Source organism: Terrapene carolina, unplaced genomic scaffold (genome assembly GCF_002925995.2).
Source record: "Terrapene carolina triunguis isolate 2854851 unplaced genomic scaffold, T_m_triunguis-2.0 Scaffold238, whole genome shotgun sequence".
Lineage (NCBI taxonomy): Eukaryota > Metazoa > Chordata > Testudines > Emydidae > Terrapene > Terrapene triunguis.
Window position 1 is genome coordinate 7,520,755 of NW_020664589.1, and position 19,393 is coordinate 7,540,147.

At 44.7% G+C, this 19,393-nt stretch overlaps 2 protein-coding genes across 3 annotated transcripts in view; one reads left to right on the top strand and one right to left on the bottom strand.

The window, feature by feature from the left end:
* LOC112102017 (torsin-1A) overlaps nt 1-6,344 on the top strand; it is a 7,018-nt gene extending 674 nt beyond the window's left edge. Inside the window, exons 2-5 of the mRNA XM_024193018.3 lie at nt 1,146-1,411; nt 2,346-2,521; nt 3,203-3,330; nt 5,097-6,344. Coding sequence (XP_024048786.2) covers nt 1,146-1,411; nt 2,346-2,521; nt 3,203-3,330; nt 5,097-5,350 — 824 coding nt within the window. The 3' untranslated portion in view covers nt 5,351-6,344. The remainder of the gene's footprint in view (nt 1-1,145; nt 1,412-2,345; nt 2,522-3,202; nt 3,331-5,096) is intronic.
* LOC112102016 (torsin-1A-like) overlaps nt 1-17,796 on the bottom strand; it is a 22,551-nt gene extending 4,755 nt beyond the window's left edge. Inside the window, exons 1-5 of one of the 2 annotated variants that reach the window (XM_024193017.3) lie at nt 17,563-17,796; nt 16,622-16,887; nt 14,661-14,836; nt 14,442-14,569; nt 9,719-10,822 (exon numbers count right to left, since the gene is read on the bottom strand). In XM_024193017.3, the coding sequence (XP_024048785.1) occupies nt 10,572-10,822; nt 14,442-14,569; nt 14,661-14,836; nt 16,622-16,887; nt 17,563-17,764 (1,023 nt within the window). In that variant the 5' untranslated portion in view covers nt 17,765-17,796 and the 3' untranslated portion in view covers nt 9,719-10,571. Of the gene's footprint in view, nt 1-9,718; nt 10,823-14,441; nt 14,570-14,660; nt 14,837-16,621; nt 16,888-17,562 lie in introns of those variants that run through there. The other variant, XR_003370067.2, reaches the window with a different exon arrangement.
* Between the last annotated feature and the right edge of the window lie 1,597 nt (nt 17,797-19,393).

Here is a 19,393-nt window from a genome sequence, read left to right on the forward strand (position 1 = left end):
CTGGGGCAGGGGGACCGAACCCAGAGCCGGGGGAGGGGGACCGGCCCGATACCACCGGTACCGGCCCGGCTGGGGCAGGGGGACGGGGACCGAACCCAGAGCCGGGGGAGGGGGACCGGCCCAATACCACCGGTACCGGCCCAATACCACCGGTACCGGCCCAATACCACCGGTACCGGCCCGGCTGGGGCAGGGGGACCGAACCCAGAGCCGGGGGAGGGGGACCGGCCCAATACCACCGGGACCGGCCCAATACCACCGGGACCGGCCCGGCTGGGGCAGGGGACCGAACCCAGAGCCGGGGGAGGGGGACCGGCCCAATACCACCGGTACCGGGCCGGCTGGGGCAGGGGGACCGAACCCAGAGCCGGGGGAGGGGGACCGGCCCAATACCCACCGGTACCGGCCTGGCTGGGGCAGCGGGACCGAGCCGCGGGACGGGGGCCGAACCAGGCGGGGGAGCTGGATCAGAACCGGGGGGGAGCCGAGGCAGGGGCTGGCCCAACGGAACCGGGATCGAACCCGAGCCCGAGCGGACTGGGTTGGTGCTGCCGAGGGCACTAGCTCCAGGCTGGAACTGGGGGGCAGGGGACATGGGGGGCAACCCAGTGTAACCAGGGAAAGCGGGACCAAGCCTTGGTGGACCAGCAACTCCAGGCTGGCCCGGTGGAGGGGACATGGGAGAAAGGAGAGCTGCTTGGGATAGACCCCGGGTTTCAAGGGGAAGGAGTGTGGGTTAGTGGAAAGAGCGGAGAACTGGGATCAGCACCCTGGGGTGCTACTCCCAGCCCTGCTACTGCTTGGCAATGTGACCTTGAGAAAAGCACTTGCCTTCTCTGTCTGAAGTTTCCCCATCTGTGAAATGGAGCTGATACTTCAGGTACCTCTGCCAGACATTCTGGGAGCCACGTTCATTCGTTCTTAAAACACTTTGAGATCCTTGGTGTAAGTGCAAATCAATATCGGGCTCTGTTTCCCTAGCGCAGTTGCTGAGTTCCCTCTAATGTTTCCCAGTGTGGGATAAAGATACCAGACTGCCCAGAGAGAGAAATGGGATTCATGATACCATTCAATTTGCAAGCCATTTTCGGAAATCCTTGTTCTTCTAAAATGACCTTCTTTCTTTTTCTCCTTGGATTCTTCAGCACTGAAGGAGGATCTGGATAATAAACTCTTTGGACAGCACCTTGCCAAAGACGTGATCCTGAAAGCAGTGACTGGATTCAGAAACAACCCAAATCCCAAAAAGCCACTCACTCTCTCCCTACACGGCTGGGGAGGCACGGGTAAAAACTTTGTCAGCCAATTCATCGCAAAGAGCATTCACAAAGCAGGACAGAAAAGCAAATTTGTTCATCTCTTTATAGCCACGCTACACTTCCCACATGATCATCAGATTACACTGTATAAGGTAAGAGAGCAAATTTTAACTTCCCCTTGGTGATATCAGTAAATATTAATCATTAAAACTCTACACTGTGAAATTAGATTGTTCTTGGTATACAAATCCATAGGTGTCTCAAGATTTCAAATAACAAACTCTTGTATCCAGCTGTTTCTGTGTATTTTCAAACATTCACTGACAAGTTCGTGGAGGTGGAATCTAAATAGCCCCCTGCAGTGCTAGAAACTGGAATACAACAGCACTGAGTTAAACGCTAAGAAATGGAAAGTGAAGCAGACAAATCTGTTTACTCTTGCTTTTCAGTGTTCCTTGAAGGATTAAAAGTTACTTCCTCTCCTACCTTCCCCTGGGGCTACCCTTCACGGGTCTTTTTACAGCGTTCACTGTTGTGAAATGTCCTCCGCTCAAGCTAAATGAGGTGACTGTAAGGAGCAGTCATTTCAGAGGCTTATAAGTGACTGATGCTGATCACCTTGTTTATTCCCTGCAATTTTCATGAAAAAGATAGTCACAGACTGAAGGTTACGTACTCAAAGCATCTTTACGTGTTTACAACGGAACATTTCATGAATCGATTTTTGGTGGTTGTTGTTTTTTATTATTATTAGTCAAGTAGATGGTAGAAGTAGTACTGCAGAAGACATTTCTTCCTTTCCCCTGGATGGTCTTTTCTCTCTTCCATTTGAACCCTGCTCTTCATGCTTTGACTGCTCAACTGAGGTTGGAAATAATGTGCTTTATGGTGTCTCTCATCAAATAACTGGAACAGGATTCACATTCTAGCAGCATGGGGAGGTAGTGGTCATATTCCTCCCTTCAGGAAGCTGGATATAATCAGAGCATTTAAAGGATCATTACTCACACCCCCTCCCAGGTGGTTTTTGCGCTCTCTACCAATGGGACCTAGTTTTTTTTAATGTGTGTTTCTCGTTTGTTCCAGGATCAATTGCAAACGTGGATTCGGGGTAACGTGAGCGCCTGTGCCAGGTCCGTGTTCATATTTGATGAAATGGATAAATTGCACCCTGGCCTCATTGATGCCATCAAGCCATTCTTAGACTATTATGAGCAGATTGATGGGGTGTCCTACCGGAGAGCCATCTTTATCTTTCTCAGGTTTGTGGTCTGTCTACTGTGGCAAATCCAGGCTCACTCGCGGTCACTGTGGTATGTGTCTTGGCCACTCAGAGCTTCCAAGCATCAGCAGGGATAGAACCCAGATTCTTCTGTCAAAAAGCATGTGCTATCTGAGCTAAAGAAGAAGGTCCATTAGTTGTCTGCATTGCAGGGCCTATGATACAGTTGAGCAATTCTGCCTCCATCCAGCAAAGGACTGTAGCGCATAACACCTTAAAGTGAGCCGATCTGGTAGTCTCGTCTAGTAATAGCACGCTGCTATACAGCAGATTGGAGATCAGATCCTGAATCTGTCCCTCATTCCATGTGCTGGGAGCGTTGCACTGGTATCATACTTCACTACGGGGTGGTGGAGAGACCACTTTGCATCACTCAGAGGGCCCACCACATGTGCCGAGCTGATGATTTCTTTTGAGAGGGAGCTACATGACCATTTCTTCTGTGCAAGAGGTACTGTGGCTCAGAAACAACGCTGTAGGGACAATGTGGAATTTAGTCCTAAATGACTTAGGCATTGGTTTAAGGCTTTTTATTCTTGTGACATGCTTGCTGTGCAGACAAACATTAGAACAGACAAGTGTTAAATGTAATCCTGCTAGAGAAGAGATGCTAGACTCTTTCTATCTTGGGTCTGTACTAAACTCTTTCTCTTATGAACAGTAATGCAGGTGCGGATTTAATTAATAAAGTGGCTCTGGACTTCTGGAGGAGTGGAAAAGACAGGAAGCAGATTCAGCTGAAAGACCTGGAACCTGTGTTATCTGTAGCAGTCTTCAATAATAAGAATAGTGAGTTACTTTCCCAATGAGTTGGAGGTTCTTTTACTTCATAAACACAGAACATCCTCGCTCGGTGTGTGCTGCTCCAGCTTGCCTCTTTAACCCATGTAATATTGTTGTACACACACTCCCACTCACTTAGGCCCAGATACCACTAGGCACTGAGCACAACAATTCATTGATTTCACTGGGTGCTTGGCACATTTCAGGAGGCATGCTGCAGCTCTCAGGATCAGGTCCTCACCCAATGGAATGTTTGTTTCAGGGAGAAATTATGCCCAATGTTTCTGGGGCTGGGAGACTCTAATGCACTAACCATTCACCTCTGCAGATTAACCTGAGTTTATAACCTAACTTAGGTCCCAGCGAAAATGATGTTAGATGATCCCAGCCTAGTTCTTAGAAGATAGCTGCCTATCTGATAACTAGGGCCCTACCAAATTCGTGGTTCATTTTGGTCAATTTCATGGTTATGGGATTTTAAAAATCATAAATTTCATGATTTCAGCTATTTAAATCTGAAATGTCATCGTGTTGTAATTTAGGGGCTCCTGACCCAAAAAGGAGTTGTTGGGGGAGGTTGCAAGGTTATCGGGGGAGGGGGGGGGCGGGATTTGCGGTACTGCTACCCTTCTGTGCTGCTGCTCGCAAGGGTGCTGCCTTCAGAGCTGAGCTGCTGGAGAGCGGCGGCTGCTGGCTGGGAGCCCAGCTCTGAAGGCAGAGCTGCCGTCAGCACCAGCGCAGAAGTAAGGATGGCATGGTATGGTATTGCCACCCTTGCTTCTGTGCTGCTGCTGGCGGGGCGCTGCCTTCAGAGCTGGATGCCCGGCCAACAGCCGCCGCTCTCCAGCCGCCCACCTCCGAAGGCAGCACAGAAGTAAGGGTGGCAATACCACAACCCCCCTAAAATAACCTTGCAACCCCCCTAATTTGAGAAACACTGGTCTTCCCCGAAATTTGTATAGTATAGGGCAGCAGTTCTCAAATTGTGGGTTGGGACCCCAAAGTGGGTCACAACCCTGTTTTAATGGGGTCGCCAGGCCTGGCTTAGACTTCCTGGGGCCAAAGCCTGAGCCCCTCCACCTGGGCATTGGGGCTCAGATTACAGGCCCCCTGCCTGGGACTGAAGCCCTTGGGCTTAACTTTGCCCTTTCCCCCCTCCAGGGGACGGGGCTTGGATGGGCTCAGGCTTCAGTCCCCCGTCCTCCCTCCTGGGGGTCATGTAGTAATTTTTGTTGTCCGAAGGGGGTCACGGTGCAATGAAGTTTGAGAACCCCGGTATAGGGTAAAAGCACACAAAAGACCAGACTTCATGGTGGGAGACCAGATTTCACAGTCTGTGATGTGTTTTTCATGGCTGTGAATTTGGTAGGGCTCCACAGATAACTTAGTAAAATCAAAGACCTCTGCACAGGGGAAGACCTGCAACTGGACCAGCAGAGGGTGCTGCAGATCAGGAATGAAGTGCACTGACAGAACGGTGTTTAGAAGATTCCTGCTTTATGCTTGGTGCAAGCTAATGCCATTTATAAGTAACAAATATTAATCAAAGTCTAAATCTTACATAATGTCCCTAGTGGTGTGAGACCTAGGTGCAATGCATGGGCCTTTCGTGTTTGGAAGTGTTGGGGGCTGTTCATCTGTCATTTAGTAAAATCACCTACCTAGAAAACAAGGACCAAGCATTTATTGACAATGGAGGACAGAACTGTCATTAAGATGTTACATTTGTTCTCCCTGCCCATTTAAGCAACCTCCTGTCTGATGTTTTCTAGGTGGCTTGTGGCACAGCAGCCTGATCGATAGAAACCTCATTGATTACTTTGTCCCCTTCCTGCCCCTGGAGTACAAGCATCTTAAGATGTGCATCAGGGCAGAAATCGAGTCTGGTGGCAAGAAAATCAACGAGGCGATCGTTGACGAGGTGGCCAAGGAGATGACATTCTTCCCAAAAGATGAGAAAATCTACTCTGATAAAGGCTGCAAACTTGTGCCGCAGAAGCTGTTGTTTTATTGGGAGAGGTTATGAGCAATATGGAACTGAGGTGGAACAAGGAACTCTATGCCCTTTCCTCGCTGAAGCACTTTTAATGGCATTTTGAAATCTGTCTCTTTGCACTTTTAATATTTTGGGACATGTGGCAGGGATCCTAGGAATGCCTGATTTTTCTTTTATTTTTTTAAACCCCAGTGCTCTTCCTTAAACGGGCAGTACCCAAGTGTTGCCTTTTTAATCTGGGATAGACTCTAGAAATGTTTGAGCATAGCATTCATCACTGGATCCAGCCTTCACTGCATTGTATTTTAGCAGCTGAGATTGTTAAAAATTCCATCCTCTCCCTCCAACCCTCTCTACTAGACAACTGGAGTAAAATGAAGGAATCCTTCCGTTTGGCCACAGTCCCTTCCTAGCATATGGAAGGTCCAGTCCTATTCCCATTGAAATCAATGGGAGCTTTGGCCTTGACTTCAGCTGGCACGTCCAGGGTCCATGATAATGGCAGCAGGGTTGAGGCCTTGATACTTTGCTAGTTCAAATGCCACTGTGCTGGAGGGACTCCTTGTGCTCGGAAGATCAGTTCTCCAGGGATGGAAAGGCAGGACCTTGGTTCATTTCTGACTCTAAGCTGTCTTCATGCCTCCTGCTCTGGTGATGTGGAACGTTAAGGTGAACTCAAAGAAATCTTGGGTTGGGGAGAAATTAGTTGCTTCCCTCCACAGTCTCTATCCCAAAGACTCTCTATTCTTTCCCCTCCTCATACGAAATTTGAATCAAAGGGAGTCCAAGTGCCTGTGGGCTTGGCTGCCAATGGGTATTTCTGTCCCTTTCCGGGTGGGGGGGTGGGAACCGTTCACCAGGGGTTTGACTGCTACAGCACCTCAGGCAAGTGTCTGGGGAAACATTCATGAGGGTTTGACTGTTACAACTTCTCAGGTCAGTATTTGTGCACAAGGGTGGGCATGAAATCCACAAGGTGTTACATTCCCTCCAAGCCACAGCCACGTAATCCAGCAACATCCCCCTTCCCAGACACACCCCTTGCTTGAATGTTACCTGGTAGTAGAAATGATTTTGAATAGTCTATTTTTGATACTATTTTATACTAGATTGTTGAAGTGGAAGTACAAAATCTTTTCCTACAGAACCAGGAAGGGAAAGGGGTGGATGGGAAATATGGTCAAAAACAACCTCCCGCCCATCCCAGCCTTATTTTTAATAACATTGTAAAATTAATGAGAACCTGCATCCTTCATGGTCAGTGTGAAACATCTTGTTCCTAGCAGCAAGGTGAAATGGGAACCTGCAGGGTTAGGAAGCTGGGAGAGGATCAACCTTTGCCCATCTAGTAAGGGTGGAATTTTCGTATCGCAGCTTACTCACCAGAGACTCAACTTTCTAACTCTCCCCCCCCCCCTACTCTTCCCCAGATGTGAGATGGAAGTGCCTTTACATAAATGGAGGATAAGAAAGCTTAACTTACACATATTAAGTGAACTACATAGTATGTGCAGCATGATACCAGTGCAGCTAAGACTCATGGGAGGAAGTTGATTATTTTATTATGTAGTTGCTGAATTAACTCCTGATATATTGACACTTGTTTTAAGATGGTGTGCAAAACTGCTTTATATTAATGTCTCAAATCAAGCCTGTTTTTGTTCAAACTACCAGCAAGAAAGCTTTAAATGTTCACATTAACTTCTGAAATTGGAGTCAGTTACACTTTTTTATAACCCTGCATGTGGTTTTGTCATAACTTTGACAAACTGTTTACTCTGATGCAATCACTTGAAGTTAACACTAGCTCTTAACCTTGGGACATTGGACTGTTGCTTTGATGTGTGATGTTTTACCTTTATTGGTAACTCTTCCTCAAAAAGGTTCTAAACACTGCATCCCTAAATGTCTGGTAGCTCTTCCAGCTCTGAATGTAAAGTACTCATGCAGTTTTTAAAACTCTAAATGTCATAGCTGCAATAAATGTCTTTCATCCTTCAGCTGCCTTTTGACTTATTTAATAACTGCCAGCTGGTAGACACTACCATTCTACTGCTCAACACCTAGGCATTCATGCTGTGGTATCTCAGGTTCCTTCTGGTCAGGTTTGTTCTAATGAAGTCAGGCCATCTTTAAGTAACAGCTGACTTACCTGCTCCTTCCCAGGGTAAATAAGGTATCCTTGTAAGGATAGACTAGACCTCCCTGTAGCTTTTGGTTGAATTCAGTAGTTAATACAGCAGGGTGCCCCAGTGCAACCACACCAATGCAGTTTGCAAAAGTGCCATTCAGGAGTATAGAGGTGGAAGGCCTTCCTGGGTCAGAAAAGTAATGCTCCTTTCAGATGATAGACCTGAGGTGGGGATTTAGCTGACAGGGTTGCATTTTTACCTGTTTCCAGCAAGAGTGGTTGGAAGTTTGCTCTTCTCACAGCAAGTCTTCAGCATTCCTGCCAGTTTTTTCTATGATGCAATCTGTAGAAATGTAACTTGCCACATATCTTCTGCAGCATAGGATGTATTCAAGCAGGATCTTGGTCCTAACGCTGTTACTCTGACCTGACCAGGTCACTTGATTTGTGTCCCAACAAGCAGTTTTCCCCACTGTTACAGTGTAAGTAGTGTGGTAGTACCTGCTGGAATTTAAACACCCTATCCTCTAGACAGCAGGTGGTTAAAATGCCAGCAGCCCAGTATAAACATCCTATCAGTAGGAAATCAGGAAATTAGTGTTCTATACAAGACAGGGCAAATGCTCTTTCCTCCCTTCCCCACAGTGCTCTCACTGGGGTAGGAATCTAACAGCATTAAGTGCTTTGAATTCACTAATGGGTGGAAGTGCAAAGTATTACTTGGCAGAGTTGCATAATGTTCTTCACTATTGAAAGTGAGAGGTTTAGGATATTGTGATATAAACGAGAGCCGGATTTCTTGAACAGAAACCACCAGGGACAGTGATGGAAGTTTCTTGCTTCCCCTCTCTGCTAATTGCATCATGTCACTATAAGCTTGTAGAATGTAATCCTCATAATGTATGTATTTCAGAAAAGCCAGCAAATAGTGACTGTTTGGAGCACTACAACCTTATTCCAGCTGGTCTGCCCTGCAAGTTTCAAAAACTCAGGCTCCTGGTGGGTTTATGAAACCAGCAGGTTAAAGGGAACCTCTGAGAATGAGCTAACCGATTTAAGTTAATTATATTATCCAAATGTAACAAGAACAAACAGGAAAGGCTTGAATCCTGCTGCTTCATTTCTCTACAAAGGTGCGAAAAGCAGTACACACCAAGTGCTGCACTTTAACTGTTCCATGTGGACACTGCTGGAATGAATTAAAAGGTATCTACTTTGCATAAACATAGTCCTCTTCAAACAGGACTACATTAATGTAAACTAGGTACAGTGTCCACAGCTGTTACAATGCAGCACGCTGGTGCCTGCTGCAATTCACACACCGCTGGTCTGCCCTGCGGCACAATGTAGACATAGCTAAGGCCATCATCACTTACTGTAAGTAGTCACCCACATTAGTGACATCAGTAAGAAGTGGGCAGACAGAGGAAGTAGGGTTTTAATCTACTCTATCAGCTGGACAAATCCAGTCCATGTTTTAACCACCTTTAGAATACTGTTGAGACTACAGCATGTGGGAGACTGTTCCTCTTACTAGGAGCCAGGAGCAGGGTTTGCAGTAGCATAGCGTTAGAAAGTTCATGCACAATCCCAAGCAGTCTGCCCTAATTGCTTGCTTCACATTGCAAACCATAATGACTTAGCTAATCTTCTTTAGCAATGGCTAAAGAACCATTTCTCTCTCCACTACCTAGCCCCTTTGTATCCTAGCTGCAAAAAGTGAACATGAAAGTTTGTAATCAAGCACAGCAGAATGCCTCTAACCAGAAGGCAGAATAAGCGTGGTAAGATGGTAAATTTACATACAAAGGTAACCATGAGGCAGTCCCTTCAATATATGCAATTAGCAGAGAGGTACCATATACAAATTTTACTGGTGAGAACTTTTATTGAGGGAATTATAAAAATCTTATTTTGAAATTGAGAGAGCTAGAAACTGGAGTGAAAAAAGTTAGTGTTGGCATTTATAAATAAAACTGGCAGATGGGCTGCAGTAACTTTGGCATTACTGTAATTAAATATTTTCCCAGGTAGCGTTGAAGCCGTCTTCATCCCTCTCCACATGGCACTGCCTTGTAAGGCTGGGATCAAAACTAAATCACACAAGAGCTTGAAAGGGGTGAAAAATTAACCAGACTGCTGCTTTCTGCATTTAGAAAAGTTTGAAACTAAAGAAAATCTTACAGCAGCCACATGGAGTAAATAGGATTTAACAGATTCTGCCTTCCATTTACTCTGATTCTATGAAACAAACTCCAAACACTGGATTTTAGTAAACAGCCCTTTTCTTCATTACCACAAAGAAGGAAAAGGAAAGACTGAGTGTCACCGCTACACTTCACAGCAAACAGCCAAAGAAGGAACTAACTCCATTACAGGGACATAGTCAATGACTTTGCTGCAGTTCCTCTTCTTACTCAGCCTTGTTTCACATACTGACCTTCTCCTAATGCAATTTGGCACCAGAAGGAACAGTTTACACCCTTGTTTTTATAAGAATGACACTACATCATGCTAGGTAAAAGGACATACGGGCTCACTCCTGCACTTTGGTTCTAATACAGCTGGAAACACCAAGGGTGGTTATTTTTAAGAAAACAAACAAACCTGCATATCCACTTTTCAAAGGACAGTCTGGGAAATACCCCACCCACAACTCCTAGGAATGGTCTTGCAGATATAAGGGCCTTGATTAAAATATTCTGTACCATCTGGAAACCACTTCTACAAATTAAAACCTAATTAAAACCAGATCAAAACTGCAGGTCTAATGTACATAGCCGTGTTCCACTGAACAATTGTAGCAATCAACCAATCCATGATTTGAGATAAACCATAGGCACTGTTAGACAATGCTCTGGAAGGGGTGACTGCTCCATGCACAGTTCTTTCCTAACTTCATGGCACAGGACTGACATCTTTTGAAGATATGACTATTACAAGGCTCCCCCAGAATAAAAAGACAAGTGTATTGCCACTTATTTACATCAGGCAATTAAATGACAATGTTCCTTTTTTTTTTTTTTTTTTTTTAAAGTGCTTGACAAATGAAATGTTTCGGTTTCTCCACTTCGTGATTAGGTTCATTTTTTCCTTTGCAGATTACAGCTTCGTAAAACATTATAAGTCATAGTAAAAATCCAGCTTGGTGAACACAGTTTTGCATCCTTTATCAGAGTAGATTTTCTCCTCCTTGGGGAAGTAGGTCAACTCGTCAGCTACTTTGGTTATGATTTCTTCATCCACCATGTAGCCACGTGATTCAAGTTCAACCCTGACACACATTTTCACGTGTTTGTACTCCAGAGGCAGAAAGGGGACAAAATAATCAATGAGGTTTCTGTCGATCAGGCTGCTGTGCCAAAAGCCGCCTGCAAAAAATACTGTTGGTTAGTGCACCTTTTGTGGAGGTTGACAGCTAGTAGGGAGGGGGGATATATTTATCACAACTCCCTGCTACCCACCCTAAAGTTGTTTACTCTTGGTTTTTATTCTTATCACAATCACTTCTACTTGTATAAGGTCACACATTGCCACGGTATGAGAGTGGCTTCACTTTAAGCCAAGCAGGATGGACACAGAAACATCATATATTGGAGCTGTTGCTGCATGTCAAGGTTTCAAGGCTAGTGGCACCTCTGCCCTCTCCCCAGTCTCTGAGTGCAGCCCCTCAGGTGTTAGGCTCCAAGCCTTTACCTGTCCTGGGGCAGAATCCTACAATTCTCCCACTTTTACACTGGGTCCTGGCTACAGTATCTGGTGGATCAACCATGCTTTCCCTAACGGGTCCAACTGGGTTCGGGTACCTGTGGTTCTTCCCTTCAGGAGCCCGTGACCAGCAGTAAATACAGTGACCAGACAGCCTTTTCAAACCAAAGTATTGTTTAATCTTAGCAGTAGGAATAAAGCATAACATAAAGAGGATTTTAAAACAACAAAAGGACCGTGCACATGTCTATCTTACATATGGCTTACCATCAGGATGAAGTTTAACAAGGACAAATGCAAAGTGCTCCACTTAGGAAGGAACAATCAGTTTCACACATACAGAATGGGAAGAGACTGTCTAGGAAGGAGTACGGCAGAAAGGGATCTAGGGGTTATAGTGGACCACAAGCTAAATATGAGTCAACAGTGTGATGCTGTTGCAAAAAAAGCAAACGTGATTCTGGGATGCATTAACAGGTGTGTTGTGAGCAAGACATGAGAAGTCATTCTTCCGCTCTACTCTGCGCTGGTTAGGCCTCAACTGGAGTATTGTGTCCAGTTCTGGGCACCGCATTTCAAGAAAGATGTGGAGAAATTGGAGAGGGTCCAGAGAAGAGCAACAAGAATGATTAAAGGTCTAGAGAACATGACCTATGAAGGAAGGCTGAAAGAATTGGGTTTGTTTAGTTTGGAAAAGAGAAGACAGAGGGGACATGGTAGCAGTTTTCAGGTATCTAAAAGGGTGTATAAGGAGGTGGGACAAAACTTGTTCATCTTAGCCTCTAAGGATAGAGCAAGAAGCAATGGGCTTAAACTGCAGCAAGGGAGATTTAGGTTGGACATTAGGAAAAATTTCCTAACTGTCAGAGTGGTTAAACACTGGAATAGACTGCCTAGGGAGGTTGTGGAATCTCCATCTCTGGAGATATTTAAGAGTAGGTTAGATAAATGTCTATCAGGGATGGTCTAGACAGTATTTGGTCCTGCCATGAGGGCAGGGGACTGGACTTGATGACCTCTCAAGGTCCCTTCCAGTCCTAGAGTCTATGAATCTATGAATCTCCCTGTCTTGGAAACCTAGGAAGGCTTTACTGCTTCAGACCCTCCAGCAGGTTCTATGAGTGTTTCAGTTTATTCCCCACAAACAACTACCTGACCTCTCACCAGGGAGTCTTTTAAATTGTCATTTTGATTCCCAGGCTGGTCAAAACAAGCTCTGTAATTTGGCTGGAGCCAAGGAAGTAGGTTCTTCACAGTTAATATCTCAAGTATTTTTTCTTAGCCCCCTTCAAGTGTTTACAAGGGCATGTTTTTATTTCCCAACCGTCTGCTGTTAAACTAAACTAACATGCACACAGTAGATATCCCAATATTTACCCAATGCAGCAGAGTGGGTAGAATTAAATCAAAGCGATTTAAAACTACCAAAGTTTAATCACGATGTAAATCAGCAAGCAGGAAAACTTGATTAAATCATCAGTTTTAATGGAGTTTTTCATTTGTACTTTAGTTACTTTCCTAAAGAAAGGAGGATTCTTATTGGTTGGTAACCATTAAAACAGGTTGGTTTCCAATTGAATAGAGCCTTTACATTAAATTTGGTGCTTTTGTTGGGGGTGGGGGAAGCTAAGAGGATGTGCTATAACCTATACACAGGTAAGCAATTATATAGCTTCATTTATATTTATTCAGATTTTTAATTTTTGTATTTTTTATTATACCAGAAATGGTGAATGATACACTTATTTACTAAAAAAAATAAATGTATTTTTGATTTGTGTCTAAAAGTTTATCAAAACGTTTTGCATTTAAAATGGATTTCTTAAACGAAGAAAATACTATCCGTGGTTAGTGAATTTAACTGCTTGTTTCACGTCACCATCTCCTTCAGGATTGTAGAACTAGTACATGTCATCTTCTGACACAGATTGGAAGAGGAAAACAAGTTTTCTTGTTTCGTCAACTTCCATTGATTTCTTATCGTTGAGTGAAATAGTCATTGAACTGATCTAACTGAATAAAGTAAAAAACAAACAAAACCAACTCTCTCTGCATCTGCTGAAGAGGCTACTGCTGTCAAAAGCTGGTTTAGCACTTCAACACACACTGGTTTGGCCAGTGACTTCCACCAGTTCAGTGGTTTGACTTTCTTTAAAATTTGGCAGCCACCATGTAATGCTTCATATTTTATATTTAATTTAAATTTTAATAGATTATAGTAAGTTTAGGCCTTAACATAGGTTGTCATAACCAGATGTTTAATTTTAAATAGGTTTATTTTAAACAAATTTTAAATAATTTGAACAAAAAGGTTTAATTTTTTTTTAAACCATCTATTTATCCATACTGTGTTGTAGACACAGTGAACTTCTCAAGAGCCAGGTCACCTACAATATTAATAAATTACAGAGCAGTCCCATGTCCTTCACACTGCACCATTCCTCTCCATCTCAAATCAGCAACCAAACAGCATCAGTCTGAATACTTCATGACTATACCATGGCATGTCCCTGCCTGAAAACTGGAGTTCACACTGAGCTGCAACTGCTGCTGCCACACCAGTTCACATCAACTCTAGCCCTGCCACTTTGTTTCTCTCTCGGTAAATAAACCTGAGTGCACTTTCACCATGGTAAAAGCAGTTCCTCTCTCTCTCCCTAAGGCTGCTCAAAACAACATCAACCAACAGATGCAGAATCCATCGTTTAACACACCAGTCACTGAGTGCATTTCTTAGTTTGTCATCCCGTGGACTGCTCTGTTGGAGAGCTGTAATAGTCTGGGTCCATTGTTAGAAGGTTTATTTCTAAGCTATTGTTAAAAATAACTTTGTAACTATACAGCTATGCCATTATAATTTAGGGAAAACAGTAACTCAGGCTGGCAATCCATCTGCCCTCAATTCTGAAGAGCAAGGAAGGATTGGGGTGTGGCGTTTATCGTGCAGCCTCCAATTATGAGCCAAAGAAATCTATCTACAGTCTTGGGAAGGGGAATGGCAACCTTCCTCATCAGAGATAGTAGCTCAGTGCCACAGGCAGCAAAAAGATGCATAAAATAATCCCACTTACAAGTTGCATATAGTCTGTTGAAGAGTCAAACTATGTAAAGAGTGAAATATTATGGCAATCCCATGATTACCACTGGGACTATTATAACTGAAACATTTGTTTCTTAGGTGTTCTCCAAAAGAGAGGCAGTTGGCAAATACCAGAAATAGATGCAGAATCACTCATTCAAAGAGAAGGATTTTTAGCCACGGGAATAATCAATATTACTCACTATTCTTGTTGTTGAAGACAGACAGAGACACTCCAGCTTCCAGGTCTTTGAGTTCCATGTCTTCCCTTTTCTTTCCACTTTTCCAGAAATCTAATGCCACCTCTGTTATCTTTTCAGCCCCCGCATTGCTGCATGAAGGAAGGAAAAGGATTTCAGCTGGATGTGTTTCACAGAGCATTCAGTTTACAGCATTGCAATTATTTCACAGATGCTCCTTACCTGAGAAAGATGAAGATGGCACGCCGATAGGATACTCCATCAAGCTGCTCGTAATAGTCCAAGAATGGTTTGATGGAATCAATGAGCCCTGCGTGCATTTTATCCATTTCATCAAATATAAAGATTGACCTGCCACAGGCGCTCACGTTTCCCCGAATCCATGACTGCAACTGGTCCTATGTTACACAAAAATAAAGAAGAATGCAAAGTCCATTTGCATCAATGTCACGTTAAAGACAAAGGAAATATGTAGATTTTAGATCACCGCTTTCCATTCAAAAGCAGTAACTTCAATTGTACACCTGTAATTGTATGACTTTCTTGATCAAAAACTGGTTAAAAGGTCAACAGTAAATAATGATAAAAAGAACAGTAACAGAAATGCATTCTGGTTGTTAAAATAACCTTAAAAACCCAGGTGAGTTACCAGAATCGGTCTGCCAGGTATCCATGAAAAGGACTATACTTCAAGCCAGTGAATTAACATTAATACAAAGCAGTGATCTGGCTTGTAGGACAAAGTGAAGCCCACTGGGGCAAACTATTTTCCCTGGTGCTAATACTCTGCAGTCATATAGCATATTCCATCTTTAGATCTCAAAACATTATCCAACTAATGAATGTTGCACAAATTGAGTCAGCGAGAGATTAAGTGACTTAGCCAAGGTCACATAATAAAAATCACAGGAACAGCTAGGAATAGAACCTAGAATCGTAACTCCTAGTCCCGGGCTTTAACTTCTAGTAAGTAATTAACTGGAGGTGATTAAAAACCTTTCAAAAGTGTAGCTTTGTTCAGGAAGGGGGTTAACCTCATTTAAGTATTTTATTATATGGCACAGGGGTTTACCCACTGTTAAATGTTATGTTTAAGATTAGCAATGAGAAAGAAAAGGAACTGGGACAGTTGATTTAAAACCAACAATGACTCTGCTGATCACCTCCAGTGATGATCATCATTTTACCAGTCTCACTATTATTTGGTTCCTGCATATGGGTGAGGCAGTGCAGGGAAGACTCCACTGCCTGTGCGATGGATAAAGAGGGCTTTAGTTTCTAGCACTGTCCATGTGGTAAATTTCACAAGCAGTTTTTCTTTGAAAGTGAAGAGCATAAAGATCCATTTCTCCCACTGCATTTAGGAAAGCCTCAGCTGGGGCAGGACAATAGAAAGCTTTACAAGGGGAAATATATAAACTAGAGAAAAAGTAGAATTCTCCATTTTAAAAGCTAATGTATAGACTGTTCCATTCCTTTAAGTCTTCAATATGCATACATTGTGTGTTTACAGGTTCAAAACACTGTACAAACATTCACTAATCAGCATAATACTCCTACTAGGTAGAAAAGTTTCACCCTCATTTTGCAGGCAGCAGAAGAGACTCTCTCACACAACCCAGTGGCAGAATCGGGATTAAAATTCAGGAACACAAGCAATGGTATTTCTCAAAACTGTGCTGCCTCACATATCTACCTGCCTAAGGTACTTATATAGCCTCTGTTACTGGGGTATCTCAGCATTTCACAAGCTTTAATGTATTCATGCTCACAACATCCCTGTGAGGGACAAAGTACTACTAGCCCCGTTTTTCAATTGGGAAACTGAGGCAGGGAAAGAAAGTCACATGCCCAAAGTTACACAGGAAGCCTGTGGTGGGATACTTGGGTTCAGTTCTCTGCTCCAAGTCCCATGTTGATGCCCTACCAGTGTCCTTTCCCTCTGGATAGAAACATGAGAGGATGCATAAACAATTTTTTTTTTTTTTACAGGGAAATCAGGGGAAATCCATCCCTAAACATTAGAGTTTACACATTTGCACTTCAGACTCAGCATACATTGTATTTTACTGTTTCAGATAAAAAGTCTTCGCTTGCTAGTACTGCCGATCTCATAACCTTTATAAATTAACAAGAGATAACCCCCACAATCACTTATGATGAGCTCCAAAATGTACTCTTACCTTGTACTGCCCAATACTATGTGCATGGGGAAAATGCAAAGTAGACACAAACTGATGGACATAATTGCTGTTCAGGCCTCCTTCGTAGATACTCTCTGCAATTATTTTACTGACAAAGTTTTTGCCAGTACCAGTCCATCCATGCAAGGAGAGGGTGAGAGGCTTTTTGGGGTTTGTATTGTTCAAGAAGCCAGTCACAGCTTTCACAATCACCTTCTTCACGAGGTGCTGACCAAACAGTTTCTTGTCCAAATCCTCCTGCAGTGCTGAGTGAAGGAGACACCAATCAGATAAGTAGAAAAGAAGGGGATACGTTTTAGTGTTTCTAACCTGCTTCAGAACAGAGGACCCTTTGATAACATTATCCAGGGGTGCCCAAACTTTGCTCATCCCAGGGCGGCCGGGGATCAAAGAGCTACCCTGACTAGAACAGAGCAATCAACTTTCTCTTTAATATATAGATATGACCAGTGGAGACTACAGACCCTAGCATGTGATGCTCTGGTTCCAGCTGCCAAACACTACCCCATGTTCCTGTGGAGAGAAACATACCACCAAGTCCCCCTTTTACTCCACCTCCTTCCATCTGGAAGGAGCCACACGTCCCTTTGGAAGAAGGCAGAGCCCAGTCCTCCCTAGAGCCCCCCAAAACAAGCCCATAGGCCCTTTCCTCTAGCGACAGCCTCCCTGCACCTCCTTGGGATCCTACCTCTAATCGCCTATCCCTGCTCCTCGCCACCTTCCTCTGCCTGCTGCCCCATATCCCTCTCCCCAGCGACCCTGCCCCTGCCCCCCTCTCTCAGGGTGCATCTTCCTAGGGCCCCCCCATCCTTCCCCAGCTTAAATAGCCCTCAAGCTCAAGCCCGCCCTATAGGGACAACTCTCAAGCCCTCCCCAACCCTGTACTTACCCCATAACTGCCACCCCCGCCCCGCCCGTACCTGCTCCCGCCCGGGCCCCCTCCCGCTGGAGGCAGCACTCCCTGAAGTAGCAGTAGAGGCGGGGGTAGGAGATGAGGCCGGTGAGCGCTGAGGCGGCGCCAGCCAGCGCCAGCCCGAGGCTGATGGGCTCCACCGTCTGCACCGGGCTCAGCAGCAATACAAGGCCCAGGGCAGCCCCCAGCGGCCCCCGCAGCAGCTTCATACCCCCTCCGCCAGGCCACCACAGCCCCGACCCTGCCAGCCGCCACCCCCACCCAGCCCCGGCACTTCCGCATCCGGCCTAACCGCTTCCGGCGCCGCCATCTTGGTTGTGGGCAGAGGCCTGGGCCAGGGGCTGAGGGAGCGGGCGTGAGGAGGCGGCGGCCATTTTGGAAACAGAAGCATTGACTGTCACGTGACCGAAATGTGCCCTCCCCCTTTGAACGTTGTGGGCCGGTCACGTGTCACGACACGCGCTCAAGCCTGCAATAACTCAGATCGTCGTCGTGACGTAGTATCCGGAGCCATCTGCCTTAATACCACCGCAGCGTGTCGTGACGTGGGTTCCGCGTGCACAAGCGGTGCCCGCTTGTCCCGACCCCGGCACAAGCACAGCAGCAGGAAGCCCCTGGCGCTCTTGGGACAATGGCCGGTGGCCACAGCGCCCCTGCTGGAGGGGCACCCAACCAGCTCCTCACCCCCCCCCACTGTCAGCCTAAAAGAAACCCCCCCAATGTTCTGTTAGAGCTTCTCTGGCAGGCTCCTAGTTCATTCGGGGCGGTCTAACAGGTAGAAGCCGGGGTGGAAGGAGGGCAAGGCTATTCTATAAACCCTTTAAGACCCAGCCCCAGTGAAAAGAGTAATAACTAATGCTTTTGGTCTGTCTCCTCAGTCACTGCTACTTGATTAAAGCCCATTTACATCCGCTCATGCTAAAAAATGAATACAACAGTGGCAGTGCTTTCAGCAAGACCCATTCATTGCACTTCCTATTGCAATGAACAGTCTTGTCAATTTGTTTAAAATGGTATTTTCATGCTTGCTAAATCAGGTGGTTTTACATATCAATGCGCTGTTGAGCCCTGGGTTAAAGTGGTCTTGAGCATCACTAAAATGAACTGGAAACCTTTGGAGTCACACGTTTTGTTTACCAGGCAATCAAACATGATTTACAGCAAATGCAAAAATGTGACTCAATGATAAACCAACTCTTTTTCAGCTATAAATATGAAGAGAGGGTGGTGGTTCTGTAGCTGCACACTTGTGACTGTTAATGAGGTCTGGAGTAATGTTTCTAATTTAACGGAACAATATTTGTTAAGTCATCTTTCGAGGAAAAGATTTAAATATTTGAAATCTCCATGCTATTTATGCATACTCTAAATGCTAGGTGATGTACTATTGTAATCTCTATTTATTATAGATTTTATGTACATAACAAAGATATAGACTGGTCATATTTTTAAACGGTGTAGGAGCTTGCCATCTGTGTTGCTTAGACATAACATTTAGTGCTGTTCTAACAAACAACAATCAACTATTAGATGACAGGTCAATATACCAAAACACAAGATCACAGAACTTTTCACCCCAGGACCAAAATCACTTAATCATTTCCCCCCATTTTACAGATGGCATTAAGCACAGACATTAAACAAAGTGTTCCAGATTACAGAGTCCGTCAGTGGCAGAATCACAAAGCTGGTATCTAGACTCTCAGGGTATGTCTACACAGCGAGTGGCAGCCCTCAGCAGCTAATCTCAGAGTCCAGATTGACAGACTCAGGTTTGCAGCGCTTGTGCTACAGCGCTCAAAATAGCTGTATAGATGTTTAGGCTTAGGCTGGAGCTT